The sequence below is a fragment of the Lonchura striata genome, chromosome 19 (genome assembly GCF_050655825.1).
Source record: "Lonchura striata isolate lonStrDom1 chromosome 19, ASM5065582v1, whole genome shotgun sequence".
NCBI lineage: Eukaryota > Metazoa > Chordata > Aves > Passeriformes > Estrildidae > Lonchura > Lonchura striata.
In genome coordinates this window covers 5571022-5593919 of record NC_140721.1, presented here as the reverse complement: position 1 = coordinate 5593919, position 22898 = coordinate 5571022, and the positions used below count along the sequence as shown (strand labels likewise).

Genomic DNA, 22898 nt, shown 5'->3' with positions numbered 1-22898 from the left:
CCCGGGCAATGTTTTAATGGCATTTCGGTGTTTATCCCCAGGAACAGAGGCACTGGTGCAGCGTGTGCTCATTGCAATGACTGATCCCATCCTCGATACCCACCCGCCCCTTCCTGTGCCAGCCCAGCAGCCGCCCCTGCTCCTGCAGTGCCCAAAAAGAACCTTTCTGCCTCTGCTCAGAGGAATTTTCCCTTTGTTCTGAAGTCATTTCCTTGCTGTCCATCTGCCCTGCTGAAGCTCTCACAGTGGGATGTCCGTACTGAGGAAAAAAAAAAAAAAAAAGAGGGGGGGGAAAAATCTATGAAAACCAGCACGCAACACTGTGTAAGTGAGCACGGGAAGAGGAGCTGGAACTAGCAGCGGGAGTTGGGTATTTTGATATTTCCCCGGACAGCTCCGGGGCGCTCGCGTGGGGCCGGGCCGGGCCGCGGAGCGCTGAGGAGCGGCTGCGGGGCAGGGACGGGCCGGGAACTCGGCACGCCGGGAGCGACGCGCCGCAGCCGCGGGGCAGAGCGGCCCCGAGCCGCTCCCCCACCGGCCCCGCTTCCTTCCGGGCTCGGTCCCGCCCCGGAGGTGCCGCCCGCCCTTCCGGGAGGCTCGGAGGCACCGAGGCAGGGCCCGGGCAGCGCCGGGGCCGTGAGCGGCGGCGCAGCGGAGCCCGGCCCGGCTCGCGGGGCAGCCGGTGAGAGCCGCGGCACGGGCAGCTGGGGTGGGGACAGCGGGGCGGCCGGGTCCGCCGGGTATCGCCCGGGTATCGCCCAGGTCTGCCGGGTATCGCCCGGGCACCCCCGGGTATCGCCCGGGTCCGCCGGGTATCGCCCGGGCACCCCCGGGTCCGCCGGGCACCCCCGGGTATCGCCCGGGTATCGCCCGGGTCTGCCGGGTATCGCCCGGGTCTGCCGGGTATCGGCCGGGTACCCCCGGGTACCCCCGGGTATCGCCCGGGTATCGCCCGGGTCTGCCGGGTATCGGCCGGGTACCCCCGGGTACCCCCGGGTATCGCCCGGGTATCGCCCGGGTCTGCCGGGTATCGCCCGGGTACCCCCGGGTACCTCCGGGTATCGCCCCGGTCTGCCGGGTATCGCCCGGGTACCCCCGGGTGCCCCCGGGTATCACCCGGGTCCGCCGGGTATCGCCCGGGTGCCCCCGGGTATCGCCCGTGTCCCGCCCGGGTCCGCCGGGTATCGCCCGGGTGCCCCCGGGTATCGCCCGTGTCCCGCCCGGGTCCGCCGGGTATCGCCCGGGTGCCCCCGGGTATCGCCCGGATATCACCCGGGTCTGCCGGGTATCGCCCGTGTCCGCCGGGTATCGCCCGTGTCCCCCCGGGTATCGCCCCGGTCCGCCGGGTATCGCCCGGGTACCCCCGGTATCGCCCGTATCCCCCCGGTATCCCCCCTGTCCCCCCGGGTATCCCCCGTATCCCCCCGGTATCGCCCGTCCGGAGCATCGGGGCTCGGTGTCCGCCCCGCCGGGGGCTGCGCGCCGCCCCCGCTGCCGCCGTGGGCCTGGACGAGGGGTCCCGGGGCTCCGCAGGGCGGGATAAACCAACCCCGGGATAAACCAACCCCGGGAGCTTGGCAAGCCGCCTTCCTCCTCCGCCTGATTTTTTATTCGATGTGCATGTATGTGTCTGTTCCGTGGGTCTGGGCAGGTGGCTCTGACAGCTTTGCCACCATGTCCCCCCAGCCTCTTTTCCTCATGAGCTCCTTGTGGGTCAAGGAGTTTTTGGCTTTTTTTTTGTAAGTATTGCTGCTGCCCGGCTGAGGATTAAAGTCCTTTAAAAACTCAAGCCGGGGGGGGGAAGTTTGGAGAATTTTTTTAAATGCGTTTTGAGTGCTGTTGTGGGTGTTTGCCGTCCTCCATGTGCAGCTCCTAAAGCTAATTTTTATTATCTCTGTGTTTAATTAATTCCATGGGTCTGTGCCTGTAGTTAACAGGGTGCAGGTGTCACTGATGGCTTTACCAATAGTCCCCCACCCCAGCCTGTTTCCCTGATGAGTTCCTCGCGGATCAATGAGTTTTTGGCTTTTTTCCTGTAAGTATCGTCCCTGCCTGGCTTCCCCCTGCACAGCCGAGGATCAAAGTCCTTTAAAGTCAGCCAGGTGAAGGAGGACACTTAAGATGCTGAGCAGAGCTTTTTGGATGCTCTTGTGGGTGTTCGTCGCTGCTTGCAGAGTTCAGGTTGTTCCCTTGAAGCAGGGAGTGGCTCAGAGAGGGTGTGAGATGTTGAGGGATGAATGATGTGCTTGAATTACCAAATAAATTCTCTCGGGGTGGCTCAGTGCTGTCTGAAATCCTGCTGCTCTGTGGCAGAGGCTAGGATGGGCTGCTGGGTTGATTGAGAAGGTGTTACAGGCAAAATTAAATTGTTTTTTGCTTGGCTGGGAATTAGCAGCACTGAATGGTTTGGGGGGAAAAGGTGGCATTGTGGAGGCTGTGATTTAAATCCATGATTGACTTGCCACACTTTTGTTGTTTGGGCTCATTTGAAACGACTTTTGATTCCTCACCCCAGGACTTTGGGAACTGTACTGACCTGCCTTTGGTTTTCCAGTTACCCAACACTTTTTTGAGACCAGTGAGCAAACCAGGCCAGTGGAGAAGGGCAAGTTGTTTTCCAGGAGCAGTGCTTTATTCAGGAATTGGATGTGCTGGCCTTCTGGACAGGGTTACACAAGTGGTTTTTGCAGCAGGGAGGATTAGGAAGAGAACTGTAATTCAGTGGAATGTTTTGCTGACCAAGAAAAAGCCCAGAACAACACATAGTAGAAAGGGGGAATAGGATATAAAGCCAGTTATGCCAATTCCTAAGACTGCTTTACACAACAAACAGATCATAAGCTTGAAGATAGTCCGTGATTCTGGTATTTAATTTTGTTCTGTGGTGTTATTTAAGCTAGAACAGCCTTTCTCAGCTCCTTCTTCCCTTGCTGTGTAATCCCCAATTATACCTGGGGCATTTTTTCCCTGATAATTAACTACTTGTGATCTAAAACCAGACATAGAAGTCTTGTTGGTGAAGTCCTGCTAAAGTGCCACTTGTAACAAGTCAGGTACAAAGGGTATAAAATGTTTTGAAGTTTTTCTCTGAGGTTTTAGGCAACTTAATTTCCATCTGTGTCCAGGTGAGTGTGGTTGGCAGGCAGTAGTGTGTAGGAGCCTGTTGCTGATGTGGCTGAGGAGATTTTAGCAGTTTAAGCTAATCTTTTTACTGCAACCTGAGCTCCCAGTCGAGCAGCACAAAGAGTTTTCAGATGTTTCCTGTGATTTCGTTGGAAGCACAGTTGTGGGTCACATGGAGAGATGGTGAGACACAGCCTGGTCATGGGGACCAACCAAACCTGTACCCCCGGGCCTGGGCTGACATTTGAAGGGAAAACACAACTCCAAGCTGAGCAATTGGAGAGCTGCAGCCTTGTGGCCATCAGGATTTTGGAGGTTGGAAGCTGTGGCTGCAGTTACCTCTCCAAATGCCAGCTCTGTGGTTTTGTTTGTAGTGGTGCTCAGCAGACTGTTTCTTTTCTTGAGACTGTTTTTTTAGCAGCCTGCACTGTTTATCCTACAGCTGCTGTAGCTGAAATTCTGTAATTGCAGGGAAGATTTCACATTAAAAGTGTGAGCACTGCAGAGATAACACCGGGTTTCTTGCCTAATTCCTGACTTGTCTAATGGCTTTTGTATTTGCTGTTCTCCAGCCTGAGCTCATCCTGCCCCACCCTTTCCTTGGGAGGAAATTAGCTCATGGTTAATTACCCTGCTGCTAATTACAAGCCTCAGTGTTTGGGGTTCCACCTGAATCACGACTCTTTCAACACGTAGGTTGCTGCTTTTCAGAATTTTGGGGCGTTTGCGTCAGTGGTTCTTTGCAATAAATACATTTTAAGGGCACTTTTCCATTGGCAAAATGCACCTTGACTTCATCCTTCCACCCCTCAGTTTTGATGCACTTTCTAACCTACCTTCTAAATCTATTTTTAGTAATTAAAGTTGTCTTGTTCTGAATTTTGATGGAGTATACAGGCACTAGTAAAACGTGAACCAACAGCAGTTCCTGTAAGAATTGTGTGTTTGGAGGCCTCCCTGGTTTTTTTTCTTCTTTTTTTTCTGCTTTAAAATTCCATTTCTGGGAACGGCCATTAATGACCAGAGAGTTGCAGTGAGCTCATTGTGAACACTCTTTGGGGCACTTTGATATTTTTGAATTAGAAGAATTCAGGTTGTTCATTAAGTGCTGGAGTGACTTTTGAAGAGCTGAATCACGTTTGCTTCGGCCCAGTGGAAAGACTGCTGGGGGTTGTTGCTAATGCTTCTGCCAATTTTTTTTTTTTTTTTTTTTTTTTTGAGAAAACTTAATTTTAGGGAGGGAAGAAAAAAAAAACAAACCAACAACAACAACAAAAAAAACCAAACAAACCCAAAACATACCCACAACCCAAAGCAAACCTGCCTGTGCCCAGTCTGTGTTTTGCTGGTTTTAGATACATTTAATTAAGTTGTTACCAATGCTAAAACTCATTTATAGAACTTCAATTATAGAATTAAAGCTACTCCTTTAGTTTCCAGCATTAGTTTGTGGACTAGCTTCTTCACAGCTTGTAATAATTATAAATTGATTGCAATTAGCTCTTACTGAAGGTGTTTATTGATTGATTCAGCAAGACCCTTTCTGTTCAGCCCTGAATAAGAGCTTTTCCAGCCAGCTCTCTAAAGGTGACCTCAGCAATCCAGCACCAATAAATAGTTTATGAGCCAGCTGGGATCTCCTCACAGGCTGCCCTGCTAATAAAGGTTCAGATCCTTTTGCCTGCTCCATCCTGGCGAGGCAGGGAGGTGGAAAAGAACCAGAAGAACAACTTGGGGGTGTTGGAGCCTGTGGTAAATCCGTGCTGCTCCTAAAGCATCTTTCACCCCCTTTTTCCCAAGCCAAAGCTGTGTCTGCAGTGCTTGTCCTGTGAGAATTGTGATTCTTGCTGAAAAGGTGTTACATGAATTTAGTCTTTCATGTGTGCATTAAATCGGATCCAGTTTGGGTTGGAGGAGCTCTTTTTCCCTGTCCAAAAGCTGAGGATACATCTGCTCTTTGCTGTGATTGATACCTGGTTTAATACATTTAACAGGAATTTTGCTGGTTGTTTCATAACTTGGTCTGTGTGAAAATTAGAATTTATTATTTTGCTGTTACTGACTGGAGGAATGATTGCTGCTCCTTCAGTCCCCTTTATGGATCACTGGCAAAAATGGCCTTGGGATTTATGGGCTTGGAAGAAAATTGGTGTTTCCTGTGTCTAACTCTCTCTGTGTTGTCTCAAATGTGGTTCAAAGTGTGTGACGGGGTAAGTGGAGCGGCTCTCAGGCAGAATATTTTGCAGGAAATTTGGTTTTGCTGGTTTGGGTTCCTGGTGGTGGTGACTGAAACCCTGCAGTGATTGCACACATGTTCTCATTTCAACTTTACAGAGCCACAGAGGGCAGGCAGTTCTTTTGTCCTTCCTGAAAAATAGTCTGCGAGTCCCCATTTTCTGAAGGGAGAGCTGTGATTTATTGGAGGTTCTTTTGGATGAAAAATTTGAGAGGTTGAGCAAGGATGAGAAGGGTCTGAGTTGGTATTGCCCTTCTTAAAAGGTGTTTGCTCTAAGTGGGTGAATAAAAAGGAAAAAAATTATCTAAGTGTGGATGCAGCAAGAAAAATATGTTGATAGGAAGATGTATTTGAAAGCTTCAGGATAAGTTGCATTAAAGCCAGTAGAAAGCTGGTTTTGAATTAAACCACAGTGATTTGGTGATATTTTTTTTTCCCATCACAACAAAATTACTGTGAGATGGTTTAAAAAAGCTGGAACAGCTCAGATCTGTCACTGGAGACCTTTGATGTGCAGCCCTGCAGACAGATCTGATTCCGTGTGAATCACAGGCCTCATTTCCTTTTGATTTCAGTAGAATTTGCAAAAATAAAGCTGGGCATGCAGAAGAAGGAGGTTCAAAGTGGGAATTCTCATGGCAGCAGGGCAGGGAGCATTTTGGTGTCCACAGCCAGCAGTGGGACACCTCTCCAGGCTGGGATTATCCCAAATCAATCACTCAGGAGCACCCACAGTGTGTGAGGTGCACCTCAAAAATCATAGACGAGAGTTGGGTGATTTCTGGTTTTCCATTTCAGTGGAAAAGGGGAAACCAGAAGCTTTTACTTGCAATTAATTAAGTAAAGGCATTTAATAAGTTAATAATTAAGCGTGAGAGCCCATTGTTTCTCTAAACTCTTTGAAGGGGTGTTGCTAATTAACACAGATATGAAGTGTGATGAGGTCTGGTCCTGGCACAGAAATGCTCAAAAGAAGATTTTGTCCTGTGGTAATTGTGAGGTGGAATTCTTGCCTTCCCTGATGAATTCACAATGTTTTGAAACACTCACTAAGCAAAACTGTGGATGAAGATATTTTAAATTACATCAAATTTTTGCTCCTGGGAGGGAGATGTGCTTCTTGAAGTGCTTTAACTGGGATAGAGGAGGTGCAAGAAGGATGTTTGGTGCAAAGCACCTCTCCAAAATTGTACTTGTTAATGTTATTTATGATTTTCTGGCATTTTATTGTTCTTCTGGATTCGATTTTTCCTTTTTTTAATGTGGAAATTTGTTACAGGTGGTATAAAGGTGTTTGGAGTTGTCTGCTCTCCAGCTCCAGAAAAACAACAAATTTGTTTTTTTTCCTTTCAGTTGTGCTAGAAGTGAGCTTTGCATTGCCATGCATTCAGAGCAGGAGTGAAAATAAGAGATCTGACCATGCAAATTGTGTGGTGTGACTGTGCAAACACTGAGGAGGTGATTGCTGGGTAGGGAATGATCACCTTTAGCTGGAGCGGGAGGGAGAGAAGGGAACAGAGGAAGGGAAAAAAAGCATTTTGAATACTCTACAGTTCCCACAAAACATTTTTATTATGTAAGATTATAATTATAAATCTATAAAAATAGATTATTTTATATACTATATTATGTATATTATATAATGTTATGTATAGTATATAATATATAGTATAGTATATATAGTATATAGTTATATTAAAATTATATTATTTTATTGTATTTTATATAGTGTATTATATTGTTTATATTGTATTACCGATGCAATATATTATATAAGTATTATTAATGTAATAATGAACAATCTATTTTGTTATGAATATAAATAATTATGTGATATTATAATTATTTTATTATTTAAGATTTGGCAGTGATTTACTTACCGAAAATTAATTTGAGAGGTTATTTTTCCACATGCATTTTCTCAAAACCCGAGCTGATTTCCTCATTCAAATATTAATGCTGACCTGCAGAAATCAGCTGGGAAACTTTTTTTGTTTTTTTGTTTGCAAGGACTTTTTGGGTGTGCAGGGAGGTGAAAGTTTCAGCTGTGTGAGCAGCATGTGACTCCTCCCTGTGGCTCAGGGTGACTCCTTTGTCCCCAGTGCAAACACCCCAGGGAGGGCAGGGCTCTGCCTCTGCAGCTCCTTGCAGCCCTGCTTTGCTCTCTGCACTCTGAACAGAACTTTAATTTTATTTTCACGTGCCCAGGGGGTGCCAGAGGGAGCTGTGGGGTGAAGCTCCGTGGGCACAAAGGGGATTTTTGTGCCCCTCTGCAGGGTGGAAGTGCCCAAGGGGTGTTGGGGTGGCACAAGCAGGGTCAGGGGGTTGATTTCATTCCTTTAATTTTCAAATCAGAGCCTGGAATATGGTGCTTTGGAATAAGAGCAGAACTTTTGGAATCATTGCAGTTCCAGAGTTGTAACTGGCCTGGTGGGTGACAGGATTTTATAGGGTTTTGTTTCCTGACAGAGATCCCTGTAACATTTCTGGGAGCTTTATGATATGAGAATATTTTGTTTATTGTGTCTTTGTGGTTTCCAGTGAAAACATTGACTGATCACCTTCACATCAATGGCAATTAAACATTTGATGCATTTTTATGGCGTTTTTTTCTAGGACAGGCACCTGCAATAGAGCTCTCTGACCAAAATGCTGCTGCAGCTTCTGCTTTTAGGAAGTGCTCTGGAAACTGAATCAGTGAAGAGTTTCAGGCTTTTGCTTCCCCTTTCTTTTCAGAATTGTTGCTCAAGGACATCAGTGATGTTCTGGGAATGGCCCGAGTGTGCAAATGCTGCCAAAATGCAATTCCTGCCCAGGCTGTGCAGCTGACACACACTGAAAGTTTCATTTCTGAGCTCTCGGGTGTTGGCAGCCAGGAGCTCCCACATAGCCCTTCCCTGAAAAATCAGCAAATGAAACTAAAAAATTTTTGTGAAAGCAATGTATTTATGTTTCTCAGATATTTCTGCATATGGGAATGAAGTAAAGCTCTCAAATATTTAAAATGTCTTTTTTTTTGCTCTGCAGCAGCACAATATTGTTTGTCAGACTTTTCAGTGGGAAAGAAAAAGAAAATATTCAGCTGCTCTCCTATCTATAAAAACGAGATCACGTAGCTATAAATTATGTCATTAAGAAATTGATTCCCTTAATGTGCATGTCTCTACAATGAAACTATTTTTAGGTTATTTTTAGAAACTCATTATTTCTTTCAAAAATAGAAAAGTGGAAGAAATCTTAATACTTACGTAGATAAGATGGAATATTTAATTTCTTCCCCCCTCAGAGAAAATTGTGTGTTTCCTGTTACTTTGCTCAAAATAACTTGATTACATTAGTGGGAAATGTTCAACATTATCAGTCTTTTAAAATGGATAACTGAGCTTGGAAGAAAACAGCTGGAATTTCCTGTAGTAGAAACCTCTCACTGACAATTGTGCATATTTTTATTTTTGCTGGATGATCCAGAGGAGAGTTTGGAGTGGAATTTCAGGGGAAAAGAGGATAACTCTGAGCCAGTTACTGGTGCTGTTCAGTTTGAGAAAATCCCTTCTCCTCTTGCTTTCCATACGTGGCACCTCTGGAATGGCAGGAAGGAAAAGGGGCTGCATTTACTGGACAAAACCTTGCTGTGCTATTTCTGCTGTCCCTGTTTGTCAATATTGGGGGGAAAAAAAAAAAAAATCAATATTTTAATAGACACACCTTACCCTTGCTGCTGCAGGTGATGTTGTGCTGCTTTTCTCCTGGATCAGCATTTCCCCCTGGAAGCAGGGAGCTGGGATGTGGGGTGGTTTCTGCCAGGAAAGGAAGAGGAGGCTGGATGCTCACTGGATGCTCCAAGGCAGCCTTGCCACGCTGCTGGTGTGGGCAGGAGAATCTATTTAGTTGCAGTCACTAAATGGAAACCCCAGGGCTGCGTGCAGGCAGTTTAACCCTGGCAGAACTCGGAGGAAATGGGGCTGGGCTGTGATTCCCCCTGGCCCCTTCGGAGGCCACACACCCCAAAGCCTCACCCGTGGGGCTCTGTGCGGGCCCAGTCTCAGAGCACAGTATGTTCTGTGTGCTCCCTTGTTGGCTTTTGGAACTTTATTTCATTTTTTCCCCCATTGCTTTGTGCTGCTAGCTGGCAGAACAAGGTGCTGGTGGGAGCAGGGCCTTGGGCCTTTGTCCCCTTGGTGTGGGACTGTCACTTCTGCCCTGGGCCATGTTCTGGACCTTTGTGAGGGACACAACCCTACAAAGATGTGCTTTGGGACTTTGTCCCTGCCTGTGGGACTGTCACTTCTGCCCTGGGCCATGTTCTGGACCTTTGTGAGGGTCACAACCCTACAAAGATGTGCTTTGGGACTTTGTCCCCTTGGTGTGGGACTGTCACTGGTTCCCTGTCGCTTTCTGGGGCTGTGTGAGGGTCACAGCCCTACAAAGATGTGCTTTGGGACTTTGTCCCTGGCTGTGGGACTGTCACTGGTTCCCTGTCACTTTCTGGGGCTGTGTGAGGGTCTCAGACCTACAAGGACATGCCTTGGCAATTTGTCCCCTTGGTGTGGGACTGTCACTTCTGCCCTGGGCCATTTTCTGGACCTTTGTGAGGGTCACAACCCTACAAGGACATGCCTTGGCAATTTGTCCCCTGGCTGTGGGGCTGTCACTGTTTCCCTGTCGCTTTCTGGGGCTGTGTGAGGGTCACAGCCCTACAAGGACATGCCTTGGCAATTTGTCCCCTTGGTGTGGGACTGTCACTTCTGCCCTGGGCCATTTTCTGAACCTTTGTGAGGGTCACAACCCTACAAAGATGTGCTTTGGGCCTTTGTCCCCTTGGTGTGGGACTGTCACTTCTGCCCTAGGCCATTTTCTGGATCTGTGTGAGGGTTTGTAGGGCTGTGACCTGTGTCACAGCTCTACAAAGACGTGCCTTGGCACTTTGTCCCCTGGCTGTGGGACTGTCACTGGTTCCTTGGAGCACTCTGGAACTGTATGAGGGTCACAACCCTACAAAGATGTGCTTTGGGACTTTGTCCCTGGCTGTGGGACTGTCACTGGTTCCTTGGAGCACTCTGGAACTGTATGAGGGTCCCAGCCCTACAAAGATGTGTTTTGGGACTTTGTCCCCTTGGTGTGGGACTGTCACTGTTTCCCTGTCGCTTTCTGGGGCTGTGTGAGGGTCCCAGCCCTACAAAGATGTGCTGTGTGTCCCTGGCTTTGGGGCTCCTGGTTATGTAACTGTGCCCTTCCTCCTGTGGCACTCACTCAGTTGCTATGGAGCTGTTAAATAATTCAAGCAGGTGACTCCTTTCCAAAGGCAAACCCTCCTAAGAAATGATTTCTGGCCGGCTGGTGCCACGTTTGTGTTTTTAACCCTTCTCCTGTTCCTGCAGGAGGAAGATGAACCTGAAATCGGAGCGCAGGGGGATCCACGTGGACCAGTCGGAGCTGCTGTGCAAGAAGGGCTGTGGTTACTATGGCAATCCTGCCTGGCAGGGCTTTTGCTCCAAGTGCTGGAGGGAGGAATACCACAAGGCCAGGCAGAAGCAGATCCAGGAGGACTGGGAGCTGGCAGAGCGGTAAAGAACCTTCTTTTCTTCCTTCAGGGTGACTGCACCAAATTCTCTTCTTGCCTCCTCTTTCCTAGTCCTCCTTGCTCAGGTGCATCACGAATTCCCCAATTTGACCTTTTTCAGCAGGAATTCAAACCTTCCTTTTGATGCAAAGATGGATGTTTATGACATTCTGCTATAAGAGGTTTGAAAAGAAAATGTAAACACAGCCCAATCTCCCAATGAATACTTTGAGCTAATTTGCATATGCAAATCTGTATTTCTACCTAGCAGTTAAAAGGGTTATAGGGACAATTTTGATTAAATATCCTCGGAGATGGCAGTTATTTTCTTGGGTATAGACAGCACCATGGTTTTACATTCCAGCTGCTGATTAAAAACTGATTTTAGTCTTGTCTGTGGTCATTCTTATAAACTGCAGGCTTAAGCCCAAGAACACCAAAGCTTTAGTTTTGCTAATTTAGGTAATTGTTCAATCACTTATTTTCTGTGAACCAATCTATTTTCCTCATGTGATAAATGCTTGACCCTGAAAATGGAAGATGTGTTTTCAGAAGTAGCAGCACAGAGGTCATCTGCCCTAAATGTCTTAAACAGTTAATAAAAACTTTATTATTAGGGCAAATATTTACACTGCCAGTCTTGGATCATCTCTAAAACAAAGTGGGGTATTTAAGGAATTCTTTAATGAATAGCTGGGAGATGCTAAAGGCACAGATAAGCTGTGATTGTTTGTTGCAGTGAACAGACAGGTTTGTCAGCACTGATAAGATACAATTTCTTCCTCAAGAGATTGCAGATCCCAGACTATTTATGGTCCATCCTGAGCTGGAGGGATGTTTAAAGACAATTGCTCAGCATCCTGAAGGGTGATAGAATATTACCTATTTGAAAGGGTGCAGGGTTGGTGAGTTTGCCCTCCCCTACTTTAAATCAAAAACTTGGTCTTTGACTCACCCATTCAAGCAGATATTGATCACCAAAGCAGATTATGACAACAATGATCTATTTCCCAAAATATTCCTGAGACTGGGACAGGGTATTTTGCTTTTGTAAGATGGGGAAGGACTGCCTGAGGCAACAGCTTGGGGAACTTGGTGTGAGGCAGGGAGGAAAGCAATTAAATGAATCTGGTGCTGGAAATCCTTCCCTGTGCCTTTAGAGAACTCAGAGTGTGACAGGAGGGGAAGGTGACCATGCTTAGAAATCAGTTCCTTTGCCTTGTTTCTAAGCCTTTAAATCAGACCTGTGTTTTTCCAACTCCAGGCTCCAGCGTGAGGAGGAGGAAGCCTATGCCAGCAGCCAGAGCACCCAAGGGGCACAGTCCCTGACCTTCTCAAAGTTTGAAGAGAAGAAAACCAATGAAAAAACAAGAAAGGTCACTACTGTGAAGAAGTTCTTCACTGCTTCCTCCAGAGCAGGAGCTAAGAAGGGTAACTCTCCTTTGCTTTTCATGCTTCTGTGCATTTTAAAATGAAAAGTTTTTGTTCTAAAAGGCAGATTAACGCTCTGTGCTTTGACTTTTAAAAGTTGGAATAGTGATGCTTCTGGAGAGTGATTGCTACCAAAAACACAGAAAAATGTGAGTGATGCCAAACAATCTGTTAAATAGGACTGCTAAACCTGTGTTTATATGTGATTTTACACAGAACAGCAGACAAGTGTTCCTGGTGGTGGCACTGCACTGCTGAGGGGAAATTCCCTGTTCCTCTGGCACACATTCCAAAGAAACTCCCGAGTCAGCCATGGTGTCACACCAGGATTTAGGGCTGGAAGGGGAATTCCTCCTGGAGGGAGCAGCAGAGAAGGTGCTGGCTGTCAGTCACCTCAACAAACTGCTGTGTGTGAGTGTGAGAGAAATATCACCCTCCCAGTGAGAGAAAATATCAGCTGGTGCTGCCAGAGAGCCTCACTTTGACAGGAAGAAATGGGATGTGTGAGCAGGGTGCCTTGAGCTGCACATAAATGTGAGGCTGGCAGTGTTTGTGTGGGCTGGGAAAATGGAGTTTGTGGCTGGCTGGGTGTTTGCTCTGCAGAATGTGTTACAAGCAGGAGTGATGAATGGCACTGCTGGCTTGGCATAGCAATAGCTCACACGGGCAAAGCTGGGAAATGCTGGGCTGTGGAGGAGGAATTCCAGGAGGAAAAGCAACATTGATCTGTCTTAACCTTAGAGACAATGCATTTCCTTTATTTGAAATTCAACATTTTTGTGGTTAGAGTTGTCCTGGTGCATGGCAGCAGCTGGTGACACGAGGCATTCATTCACCTGCATTAAACCTTCTTTTGTTAATGTTCATTCTTCTCACTTTCCATCTTTTCTGTTTTTTTATCCCTTCACCAACCTGTCCTGCCATGCTCCTGCTCTTGGTGCCCTGCTTGCTTTGGCCTTTTTATTTCAGCAGCTGAAGAGAAAACCCCTAAGCAAGGACAGCTTGGGAGGGAGAGAAATGCTGATAACATTCTCAGGGATTTGAAGGAGATTTTTACTCCCTCCTGGGAACTGTCTTCCCCTTCTGAAGGTAATGCAGCACAGCCTGGGCAAGCTGTCTGCCTGGTTTTAGTAAGCTTGGCTCTTAGTTGGGCTTTGCTGAACACAAACTAGGGTTGTGCCAGTTGTAACCCGTGGTCTTCAACATGAAGGTGGCTAAAAAGCAAGTCCAGCATCCTGAGGTGATGTGGAATCTCTAAACCAATCCTTTGCTTTTTAGCAGGGAGTCACAGGAGTAAAGCTGAAGCTTCTTTTAGCTCCATTTCAGGATTAGGATTTAAAAAATTAATTTTGTAAGAATTAGCTGGATCTTGTGCTGCTTTGTGTTTTTAAAAAAAAACAATTTCCAGGTTGCTGTTACAAATCTGATTATTGTGAGTTGAAACCACTTCAAGAACTCTGGCATTCTCAAAACATCTCCAGATGTTTATTATATAATTCAAGAAGAAAATTTCCCATCAAGAGGAGACACTGCTTTCATTTAAACCAAAAGGACACCAAACCCCTTGATGCAAACAGCTTTAAGAGCTCATCCTCCATTAATTGTTTGCCATCCTGACTTGTTCTGCTGGCTAAAGAAATGTGCAGATGTTTATTAAATTATCACAGGAAGGTGATGAGGGCTGTGTGTGACAGAGCTGGGGACAAACCCTGTTTCACATTCCATGCTTGGACTGGCTCCGTGGCCATGGCACAACCATAGTGAATCCCTGGAGTGCTCCTGTTCTGCTGTGACAAGTGGCTTTCCTGTAGAAAGATTGAAATATTAATTATGTTTATTCTTTGTGAAGCTGAGCCTTCCTTCACTCTTCCCATGCTCGCTCCTGGCGTTTTGGCATTTTCCTCTGCTGGGCTCTCTTTAACTTTTTGGAAATTCTTGGCTGTGATCAGCTTCTTTTTAGTTAGACTGGATTCTCTGAGAACACAGGGCAAACCTGAGGATATTTTATTGCTGGAAGTTCGTTTGTTCCTGTCCTTGGTAATCAGAACAGATTAATTTTCCTTAAATCAGGATTTCAGCTCAGAGGTTAGTGAAGTTGCAACTACAACTAATTAATTACAACAAGTAATTCTTGGTGTAACTCATTGAAAGACAGTTCATTCTAACTAATATTCACTTTTTAATACTTAATATTAATCTGCCTCAGTTGACTACGTCTCTCTAGTAACTAAACAATCTAGTTTGAATTTGTGACTGAAAAAGTAATAATCACATTCCTTAAGGTCAACTAGTAAAATGAGGCTTATTATTTTTATAAAAGAGTGAACTCATTGTTGAAGTAACTAAATAGACCTTCAGCTGTACTGTGAAATGAGATCAGTGACTAATCATGGAAGAAATAGCTGATAATTCTGCCTTCTTTGTTTATTATTTCCAAGTAAGCTCTCTGCTTCTCTAATGACAAATTTCATTAATGGCCACCCTTCAGCTGGAATCCTGTGTAGGATTTGGTGTTCATGCAGTGAGTGAATCTTGGGTATAAAGGCAGTGGAAGGAAATCCCCTCTGGAAGAGTGTCCCTGAGTAACTAAAAAGGAGTTGGGTTTGCACTCTCTATCTCAATTGCTGCAGTTGGAATTTAAATATTTGCATGACCTTTTCTGTTCTGGGCACTGGAGTACCAGAGGTGCTCTGATGGTGCCTGGCCAAGTTATTCTCTGCAACGTGGAGCTCTGGTCAGAGGAGCAGAGTTTGGTACTCACTGGGTGACACAACTTTGGATTTTCTGTAATGCTTGATCTCTTCAAAAACAAATAACCAAAAAAAAACCCCACTAAGCACCCTCAAATCCAAATAAAACCAACTGAAACATATTAATCCCATTTCTTTCTTTTCCCTTTGGAGTTGTGCATGCTTGTTGAAAGCAGGGTTTCTGTGCATGGGAAGTGTTTTCAGGTTGAAAGCCGTGTTTGTCTCTTGCTGACCATGAATATTTTCATGTTTTCTGTCTCTCTGCTGCTTGCCTCTCACCACGTTCATTTCCACCACCTCTGTTCAATCCCTCCATTTCCAACAGCGTTGGCTGGCAAGCTGAAAGGTGGGTGAAGGTATTGGAGCAGCACAGTTCACTTGGAACTTGGAAAATCAGATGGTTTTGTGGGAAAACCCCCCGTGGATGCAGCTCTGGCATCTTGCAGCGTGTGTTCCTTGAGCAGAACTGCCCTGAGCTGCTGGGGAGCCTCTTGTGTTGGTGCAGGGAGTGTGGAGGTCAGGGACAGAGGGAAAACCACCCCATTATCTTTAGGAATCTGCAGGATCCCAGCTGGAAACCTTAAATGGAGATGTCTGACCTGGGAGTGACTGTAAAACCCAAAAGCAGCCCTACGTTGCAGTCACTTCCAATGTAAAAAGGCCATTTGGGTGAGTGGGGCTGTGGTTCTAAATGTTCCACTTCAGTGGGATACTCAGTTTTCCTGGAGTTGTGTTTAATAATTATTGCTGTGTTTAATAATATCCAGCACTCCCCTGGCAAAGCTTGAGAAACACAATTTACACAACTGCTCATTTACAATTTACATTTACACAGTTACAAATGACCAATTTGCACTGAAAAATTGAAAAAAAAAAAAAAGCTGGAAAAAGAAAACCAGTGATTGGAAATGATAAAACCTTTCTGTAATCATCCATCGGTGTAAAAAATTGAGCTGATGTGCCCTGATTTTTGCCAGCAGAGATCCAGGAGGCCAAAGCTCCCAGTCCTTCCATCCACAGGCAGGCCAGCATTGAGACAGACAGAGTGTCCAAGGAGTTCATAGAATTCATCAGGACATACCAGAAGCCTGGCCAGGATATCTACAAGCAGTGCAAGCTCTTCTTGGACACCATGAGTCATAAAAGGGTGAGCTCTGAATGCCTCTTGTCTCAATAAAATGGGAAGATTGGGGAGAGAGGGAGGAAGTGCTGCACTTCTTCCAGCAGTTTGGATTTTCTGGAATGTGGCAGGAGCCTTCAGATGATTGAATTAATCAAAATAAGATCTAAGTGCCTTTTTTTTTTTTTGGTAGTTTGGTACCAAAGGATCCTGCTAACCCCAGAGCAGCCCAGATAAATCAATCCAGACTAAATCCCCCATAAATGAGTCTGTTCAGCAATATTCTACATTAATTATTATTCTACATCTACTTGTGGAAATTATATAAGATATCACCTAGTGAATTTTTCTCCTTTTATTGGGGAATGGAAACTTGACTGTGCTGCTTTTTTCTAATATGAAGTGTTATCTTTATTTTGCACTAAAAAAAAAAAAAAATTCTTGAAATATTAGTCTATGGTGCCACCTATGGTTGGAATGAGTCAGAATTCAGCACAGCTTTTTCCCCCCCTCTTCTCCCTTTCCTATTTAGTTCCTCAAATTATCTCCTCATGAGTTCTCATGGAATCTGACATTCACTCTACTTTGAAATCTTCTTTGATTTCTTTTCTTTAGGATCTGTTCATTCTGAGCACAGAGTTTGTGAGAACAGTGTGGGTTTAATTTTGGCTTCAAGCACTGAAGGTGTTCTCATTTCCTATTTCAGCCTTCTCAAAACATGGGAGTTTTTTACTACACATAAACCTGGCCTGAAATCCAGTTTCAGCAAGAGCTGAGACTTGTGTTCAGGAAAATGTCATTTTTTTTGCCTTAGAGAATTCAGAAATCAAATTCTCTCCACACTTTTTTTAATGTATAGTTTCATTTAATGATAAAAATTGCCTTAATTAAGTTAATTTTAAACCTTGAAACTTCTGTTGTGTTCTTCAAGAGCTCAGTGAGAAAAAGCAGTGTTGTTTCACAAATTGCACTGTGAATATATTTCACAGTAACTTTATAATCAGAAATATCTCCTGTAGAGATATTCCTTTAAATAACTTATGTTCTTGGGGTTTTTATAGACTATAAATTGTCTTATAAAAAAATCAGAGGTTAAATAAGGACGAACATTTGGCTTAGTCTGAATTATTTTGTCAGTGCTCCTCAGGGGAAAAAGCCATAGCACCTGTGCTAATATCCATTTATTCAGCAAATAAATACAAATATTTCACACATTAAAAGAGCCAGTGTTGGCTTCTCCTATTTTTAACTCAAATTGAGCCACTATAAACACCTCTGATGACACCTCTGCATTCTCAGACTGTTACTGCAGCTGGGCACTCGCCTTAAACCAAAACAAAACCCGAGGTGTTGCTGCCAGCCCTTCACACTTAATCCTTGTTCCCTTGCAGGATTTAAGCATTGAGGAACAATCTGAATGTGCCCAGGACTTCTACCAAAATGTAGCAGACAGGCTGCAGACACGTTGGAAAGGTACCAAGTTCTTGTCTTCCATCTTCCTCTTCCAAAAGCAATGATGTAAAACTGAATTTTCAGTTCCAGCAAAGCGTTCCCAGCTTTCAGAAATGCTGGGAGCAGGTTCTGGTACCAGAGTTAGAATTGTTCCCTCTAGGAAGTTTTGCTGTCTAAATGTTTTTTACAAATATTTTTACTTTCTTTTGAATTCTCAGTGGAGTTCTGTTATATTAAACCCTCTTCTGACCCAGAGATGGGGTAACTGAGAGGTATTTTAAAAACTTTCATTCTATTTATAGGATAAATAGATATTTCTTATATATGTATATTATAATGGATATATTATATCCATTTATGGTCTCAAATTGTCTTGAATGAGTAATCTTAATTTGCTGATTATGGGATTAAACCTTCCAATGACTCCTGGAATATTTAATTTGTGGGATTTGTCCCTTTCAGTGCCCCCTGAAAAAGTGGAGAAGGCAATGGATGAGGTTGAGAAATACATCATGACTCGCCAGTATAAATATGTTTTTTGCCCTGAGACAACTGATGATGAGAAGAAAGACCTTGCTGTCCAAAAGAGGATCAGGTAAGGCTTGAAAGGAAAAATAATTGAGTAATCCCTAATTCTCTAAATGAGGTCTGAATCAACCATGTTAAAAACCTTGTGGTGTGCACAGAAAAATGGCTTGTTAAGGGTTCAAACCATTTTATTTAAAATACTGAAAGACTTAATAGCTGGGATAATGACAACCACTACACAGGGAAAATTGGCTTTTGTTAAATTACAGCCAAAAAAAAAAATTAAAAAAAAAAAAGTAAGTGCTTTCTCTGAAAATAAATTACATCAGTGGAATAAGCTGGTTTATGGCTGGAATAATGCCTCATTCACAGGAAGCATTCCTTTGCCCTGAGTTCAGGAGGCAGCTGGTTTCACACACCTGCATGGCACTGAGATTTTAGAGTTTTTAACCCTTTTTCTCCTGTCCCAGGGCTTTGCACTGGGTGACTCCCCAGATGTTGTGTGTTCCTGTCAGTGAGGAAATCCCAGAAGTCTCTGACATGGTTGTGAAGGCAATTACAGGTTTGTGAGTGATGAATTCTGCTTTTACAGCTTTCAATTTCACTTCTCTTGCTTATTGAGGTGATTTTTGCTGTCATCACAAAGTGAGTCCAGGCTGTTAAAAATGCAGGAATTTGGAATTTCATCTGTGGAGCAGGGATAATTTTCTACACTGAAGTGCTTAGGCTTAACTGAGCTACTTGAAACACTTCCCCACAGACAGAAATGATGCAATAAATGATGCATTAAATGATTTTTTTTTTAAGTTCATATAATTTTATTTTAAATTATATTGTTTAAATAAAATCACCCGGTTTTGGAATAAAATCCACCCGGTTTTGGAATAAAATCCACCCGGTTTTGGAATAAAATTCACCTGGTTTTGGAATAAAATTTACATGGTTTTGGAATAAAATTTACATGGTTTTGGACTAAAATCCACACGGTTTTGGAATAAAATCCACCCGGTTTTGGAATATATTCATGTAATTTGAGGCTGCTTTTTCGAAGGAGCAGGAGCAGAAAAATGCACTTTATTTCCATGAATATTACCCAGCAAACCCTGCTTATTCAGTGCCTGATTAATACAATTTGAATGATTCCAGGACTTTTTTTCCCCCCCCCTCTCCAGACATCATCGAGATGGACTCCAAGCGTGTCCCTCGGGATAAACTGGCCTGCATCACCAAATGCAGCAAGCACATCTTCAATGCCATCAAAATCACCAAAAATGAGCCAGCCTCTGCTGATGATTTCCTGCCCACCCTGATTTACATCGTGCTGAAGGGGAACCCCCCACGCCTGCAGTCCAACATCCAGTACATCACTCGCTTCTGCAACCCCAGCAGGCTGATGACTGGGGAGGATGGATATTATTTTACCAACCTGGTGAGTGCAGCAGGAAAGGTGGGCTTGGGCAGCAAGGCTTGGCTTGCTTTTCGAGGTAGGAATTGCCAGCAAAGGGCATAAATTAAAATTAAATCAAAATTAATAAACAAAAATTAAAATTCATCTTCAAACGGTGGTTGAGGTTACTTATGTAACCTCAGTTTTGTCTCCTCTCTCTTCCATCTCTGCTGTCCAAATCAGAGCTTTGCTTTCTTATTTTATAACTTTCAACCCTTTATTTGAAAAGCCTCGTGCTAAGATTTGGGTGTGTTTTTATCCTGCAAGAGCAGGGCTTTCTGCTCCTCAGAGTTTGGGCTGTGCAGATGTTCCAGATGCAAAGTCCCCTCTGAGAGGTTTTTGAAGGCCATTCATGTGTGGAGGTAAACAGGTTTTTTACAGCTTCTCCAAGAGGCATTTCTTGGTGTGCTTTGCATTTTATCATAAAGTATCCTGGAGGGAAATTACAGAGTTGAATGAAACACTTGGAATGTTAAAAGTTCATTTCAGTAGGAGCAGAGCATCCACCAAGTGAGCTGGGCTTTGACATTCCTTCAGAAAATTAATTAATTAATCTGCATGGCAGATCTCTGCTGATCAGATAATTAAATCTTAATACACTGCTCCTGTCTCCTTGGCATGTACCTGCTGTTCCCTCACCTCCCAAACACGCAGACCCTGAGGTCTGGAATGTACCTTGGCAGCTCAGTTTTTGATCTCTTCAAACTTCTGGGGAGAGGAAAGAGTTGTACGAAGTGTCTGATAAAATTAACTTCTGGAAAAGCTCATTTAGGGCATTAAAAAAAAAAAAAACATTAAAAAATCAGTTGCTGGTGTAAGAAGAGGGTAAGGAATAGAAAATGGGTGCATTGCAGTGTGTGGTGATTGCAGTCTTGCAGTGATGCTCTCTCTGCTTTGTTTGCAGTGCTGTGCTGTGGCCTTCATTGAAAAACTGGATGCTCAGTCTTTAAATCTGAGCCAGGAAGATTTTGATCGTTTCATGACGGGCCAGACCTCCCCAAAAAAGCAGGAATCTGACAGTTTCTCCCCTGATGTGTGCCTGGGGGTGAAGCAGATGTGCAAAAGCTTAGATCTCCTCTCTCAGTTGAATGAGAGACAGGAAAGAATTGTCAGTGAAGCCAAGAAGCTGGAGAAAGACCTCATTGATTGGACTGATGGCATCACCAAGGAGGTGGAGGATATTGTGGAGAAATATCCTTTAGAAATCAAACCAAAAAGTCAAGCCTTAGCAGCCATTGACTCTGAAAACGTGGAGAATGACAAGCTGCCCCCACCACTGCAGCCTCAGGTTTATGCAGGATAATTATCCTCAGTCAGTTGGGAAAGGAAGGAAATTTAAGGCTTAAAAAAAAAAAAAAAGAGCTTAAATCAGTACATTTTTAAAGGTACATTTGGTTTTTTGGATTTGGTTTTTTTTTTTTGGTTAAGTGTAATAAATTGTATTTATTTTAGTCCAGTAGATTTCTATTAGGCTTTGGTGGGTTTTTTGAACTGAATTTCGATTTTCTACGTGAACTGGTGTAATTTTTAAGCAACACTAGTCCATTGACATCTCTCCTGAAAGCTTCCTTCTAAGCATGCACTTAATTGTTTTTAATAATTAGTTTAACTTGAAGCCAAGTTCCAGCAGAAAAAAAAAGGTACCAATGTTAGTCTGAACTTATTGTGTAGCTGTAAAGATGAATTATATATTGTAAAATATGTAAAATTGTAAATAGATTTCAAATCTAATGTTCCAACTGTGCATGAGCTCGTGTGTGAGTGAAAATTATCTCAAAATACTCATTTTGGCACCTTTCAGTTCCATCATTTTGCAGTAAAAAGGCAAAAATGCTGTTGGAGTTTGGATAACCTGGAGGGGAGAAGTTGGAGTGATTTGCAAACTTGAAAAATCATCTTAATAATCTGTTTTGTTTAAAACAATTTATTTAAAAGATGCCATTTCTTCATTTAAATGCTCTGTCAGAACACCTGGTAGCCTTGAGTGGTGCACAAAAGTGCTGATTTTACTGCTTTGGGAGGGAATGTGGGGCCAGAAATCAAAAATATTTCAGGGATTGGAAGAAATACTTGTATTAAAAACTGCATAATGTGGAAGAAAAAAGGGAGAACAACCATGAAAGTGTTGTTCCAGAAGTGTCTCTCTCTCCAGGTCACTTCCATCAGTGGGATCAATTTTGGTTGCTTTTTTGACAATCCTGAGAAATAAATGAAGAAATAAATTCATATCATTTGAGGTTGCTTTTTAGAAGGAGCAGAAAAATGCACTTTATTTCCATTTAACATCAACGTTCTGCTCTTCAGTGACCCCTTCAGCGCCTTGAACAGCGAGCTAAAAATGGCTTTTTGTGTCACTCAAAGTCACTAAAATTCAGATTGGGGTGAAAAAGAGGAGCAACCTCTTACAACAGAACTTTGCAACTTTTTCTGTGTCATTTTGAAATCTCTTCCAGCTCCGTGCAGCCCTGACCTGAGATCTCAAAAACAAAGCTGGAACTGCTTTTCAACCAAGTTTAATTCTTGCCGTGAGGAGGAGAGCACCTGCCTGTGCTCCATTCCCACTTCACTGAAGCACTGCTCCTATTAAATTTGCACTGCAATAACTTCAGACCACGACTGTGATTTGTCCCTTTTTTTCTGGCAGCTTTTTGCCTTTTTATGAACTATGCACCACCCCTGGGATGCTCACAACAAAACAAAACAAAAAAATCCAATTATTCCGTGTGTCGCCACACCCCAAATCGCTTTGGTCAATAATCCTGGGATTTATTTCATTTATTTAGGTGCTAAATAAATCTCATCTCCAGGTTTGTCCCGAGGGAGGGGTGGGGGAAGCCAACTTGCAGCTTTTGTGTAAATGAGAGTGTTCAAATAAAAGCTCTGCCCTAAACCCCTCCTCACCTTTTGTTATTCCAGTAATGATTCATGGCTGCTCCTGCACCCTCTGAGTCGGGAGAATCTACTTCTATTTCCATCAATTTCAAAATTCTCTTTCTATTTTCATCAATTCTCAAGTGCCCTTCGAGTTCCAGGCTGGGTACCAATGTTTATTTTTATTTTCTCTGCTGAGAAGTCCTTGGGGTGATGAAGCATTTGGGAAGGAGTTTTTAACTAAAATATCTCTTTTTTTTTTTTTCACGTGCCATCTTGTAATCAAGGCACCACAGAAGGGGGTGTTTGGAGTAAATTAGGAAAGGTGGATTTGAGTATATTTGATGAACTTGATTTGGGTAAATATGAAAAATTTACTC

At 43.9% G+C, this 22898-nt stretch overlaps 1 protein-coding gene across 7 annotated transcripts; it reads left to right on the top strand.

Annotated features, from left to right (window-relative positions):
* The first annotated feature begins 591 nt into the window (after window positions 1-591).
* On the top strand, window positions 592-22537 carry RABGEF1 (RAB guanine nucleotide exchange factor 1). 7 transcript variants are annotated; one of them, XM_085557424.1, is made up of 11 exons: window positions 592-682; window positions 10738-10923; window positions 12184-12350; window positions 13320-13439; window positions 15426-15446; window positions 16078-16247; window positions 17612-17693; window positions 18135-18267; window positions 18671-18762; window positions 19373-19629; window positions 20552-22537. In XM_085557424.1, exons 2-11 carry the CDS (start codon window positions 10745-10747, stop codon window positions 20948-20950), a joined length of 1620 nt encoding a protein of 539 aa, XP_085413550.1. In that variant the 5' UTR covers window positions 592-682; window positions 10738-10744; the 3' UTR covers window positions 20951-22537. The 7 variants fall into 7 exon arrangements, with proteins under 7 accessions (XP_085413550.1, XP_021406487.2, XP_021406486.2 ...); XM_085557423.1 differs by lacking the exon at window positions 592-682 and having other exon boundaries at window positions 13323-13439; XM_031506423.3 differs by lacking the exon at window positions 592-682 and having other exon boundaries at window positions 16081-16247.
* The last annotated feature ends 361 nt before the right edge of the window (window positions 22538-22898 follow it).

Excerpts from the sequence above, each read along its gene's own strand:
- RABGEF1 (XM_085557424.1), top strand. The coding sequence starts at position 10,745 with ATGAACCTGAAATCGGAGCGCAGGGGGATCCACGTGGACCAGTCGGAG. Across the intron at positions 10,924-12,183 it reads GACTGGGAGCTGGCAGAGCG|GCTCCAGCGTGAGGAGGAGG; the intron begins GTAAAGAACCTT and ends TTCCAACTCCAG. Across the intron at positions 18,763-19,372 it reads GGTTGTGAAGGCAATTACAG|ACATCATCGAGATGGACTCC; the intron begins GTTTGTGAGTGA and ends CCCCCTCTCCAG.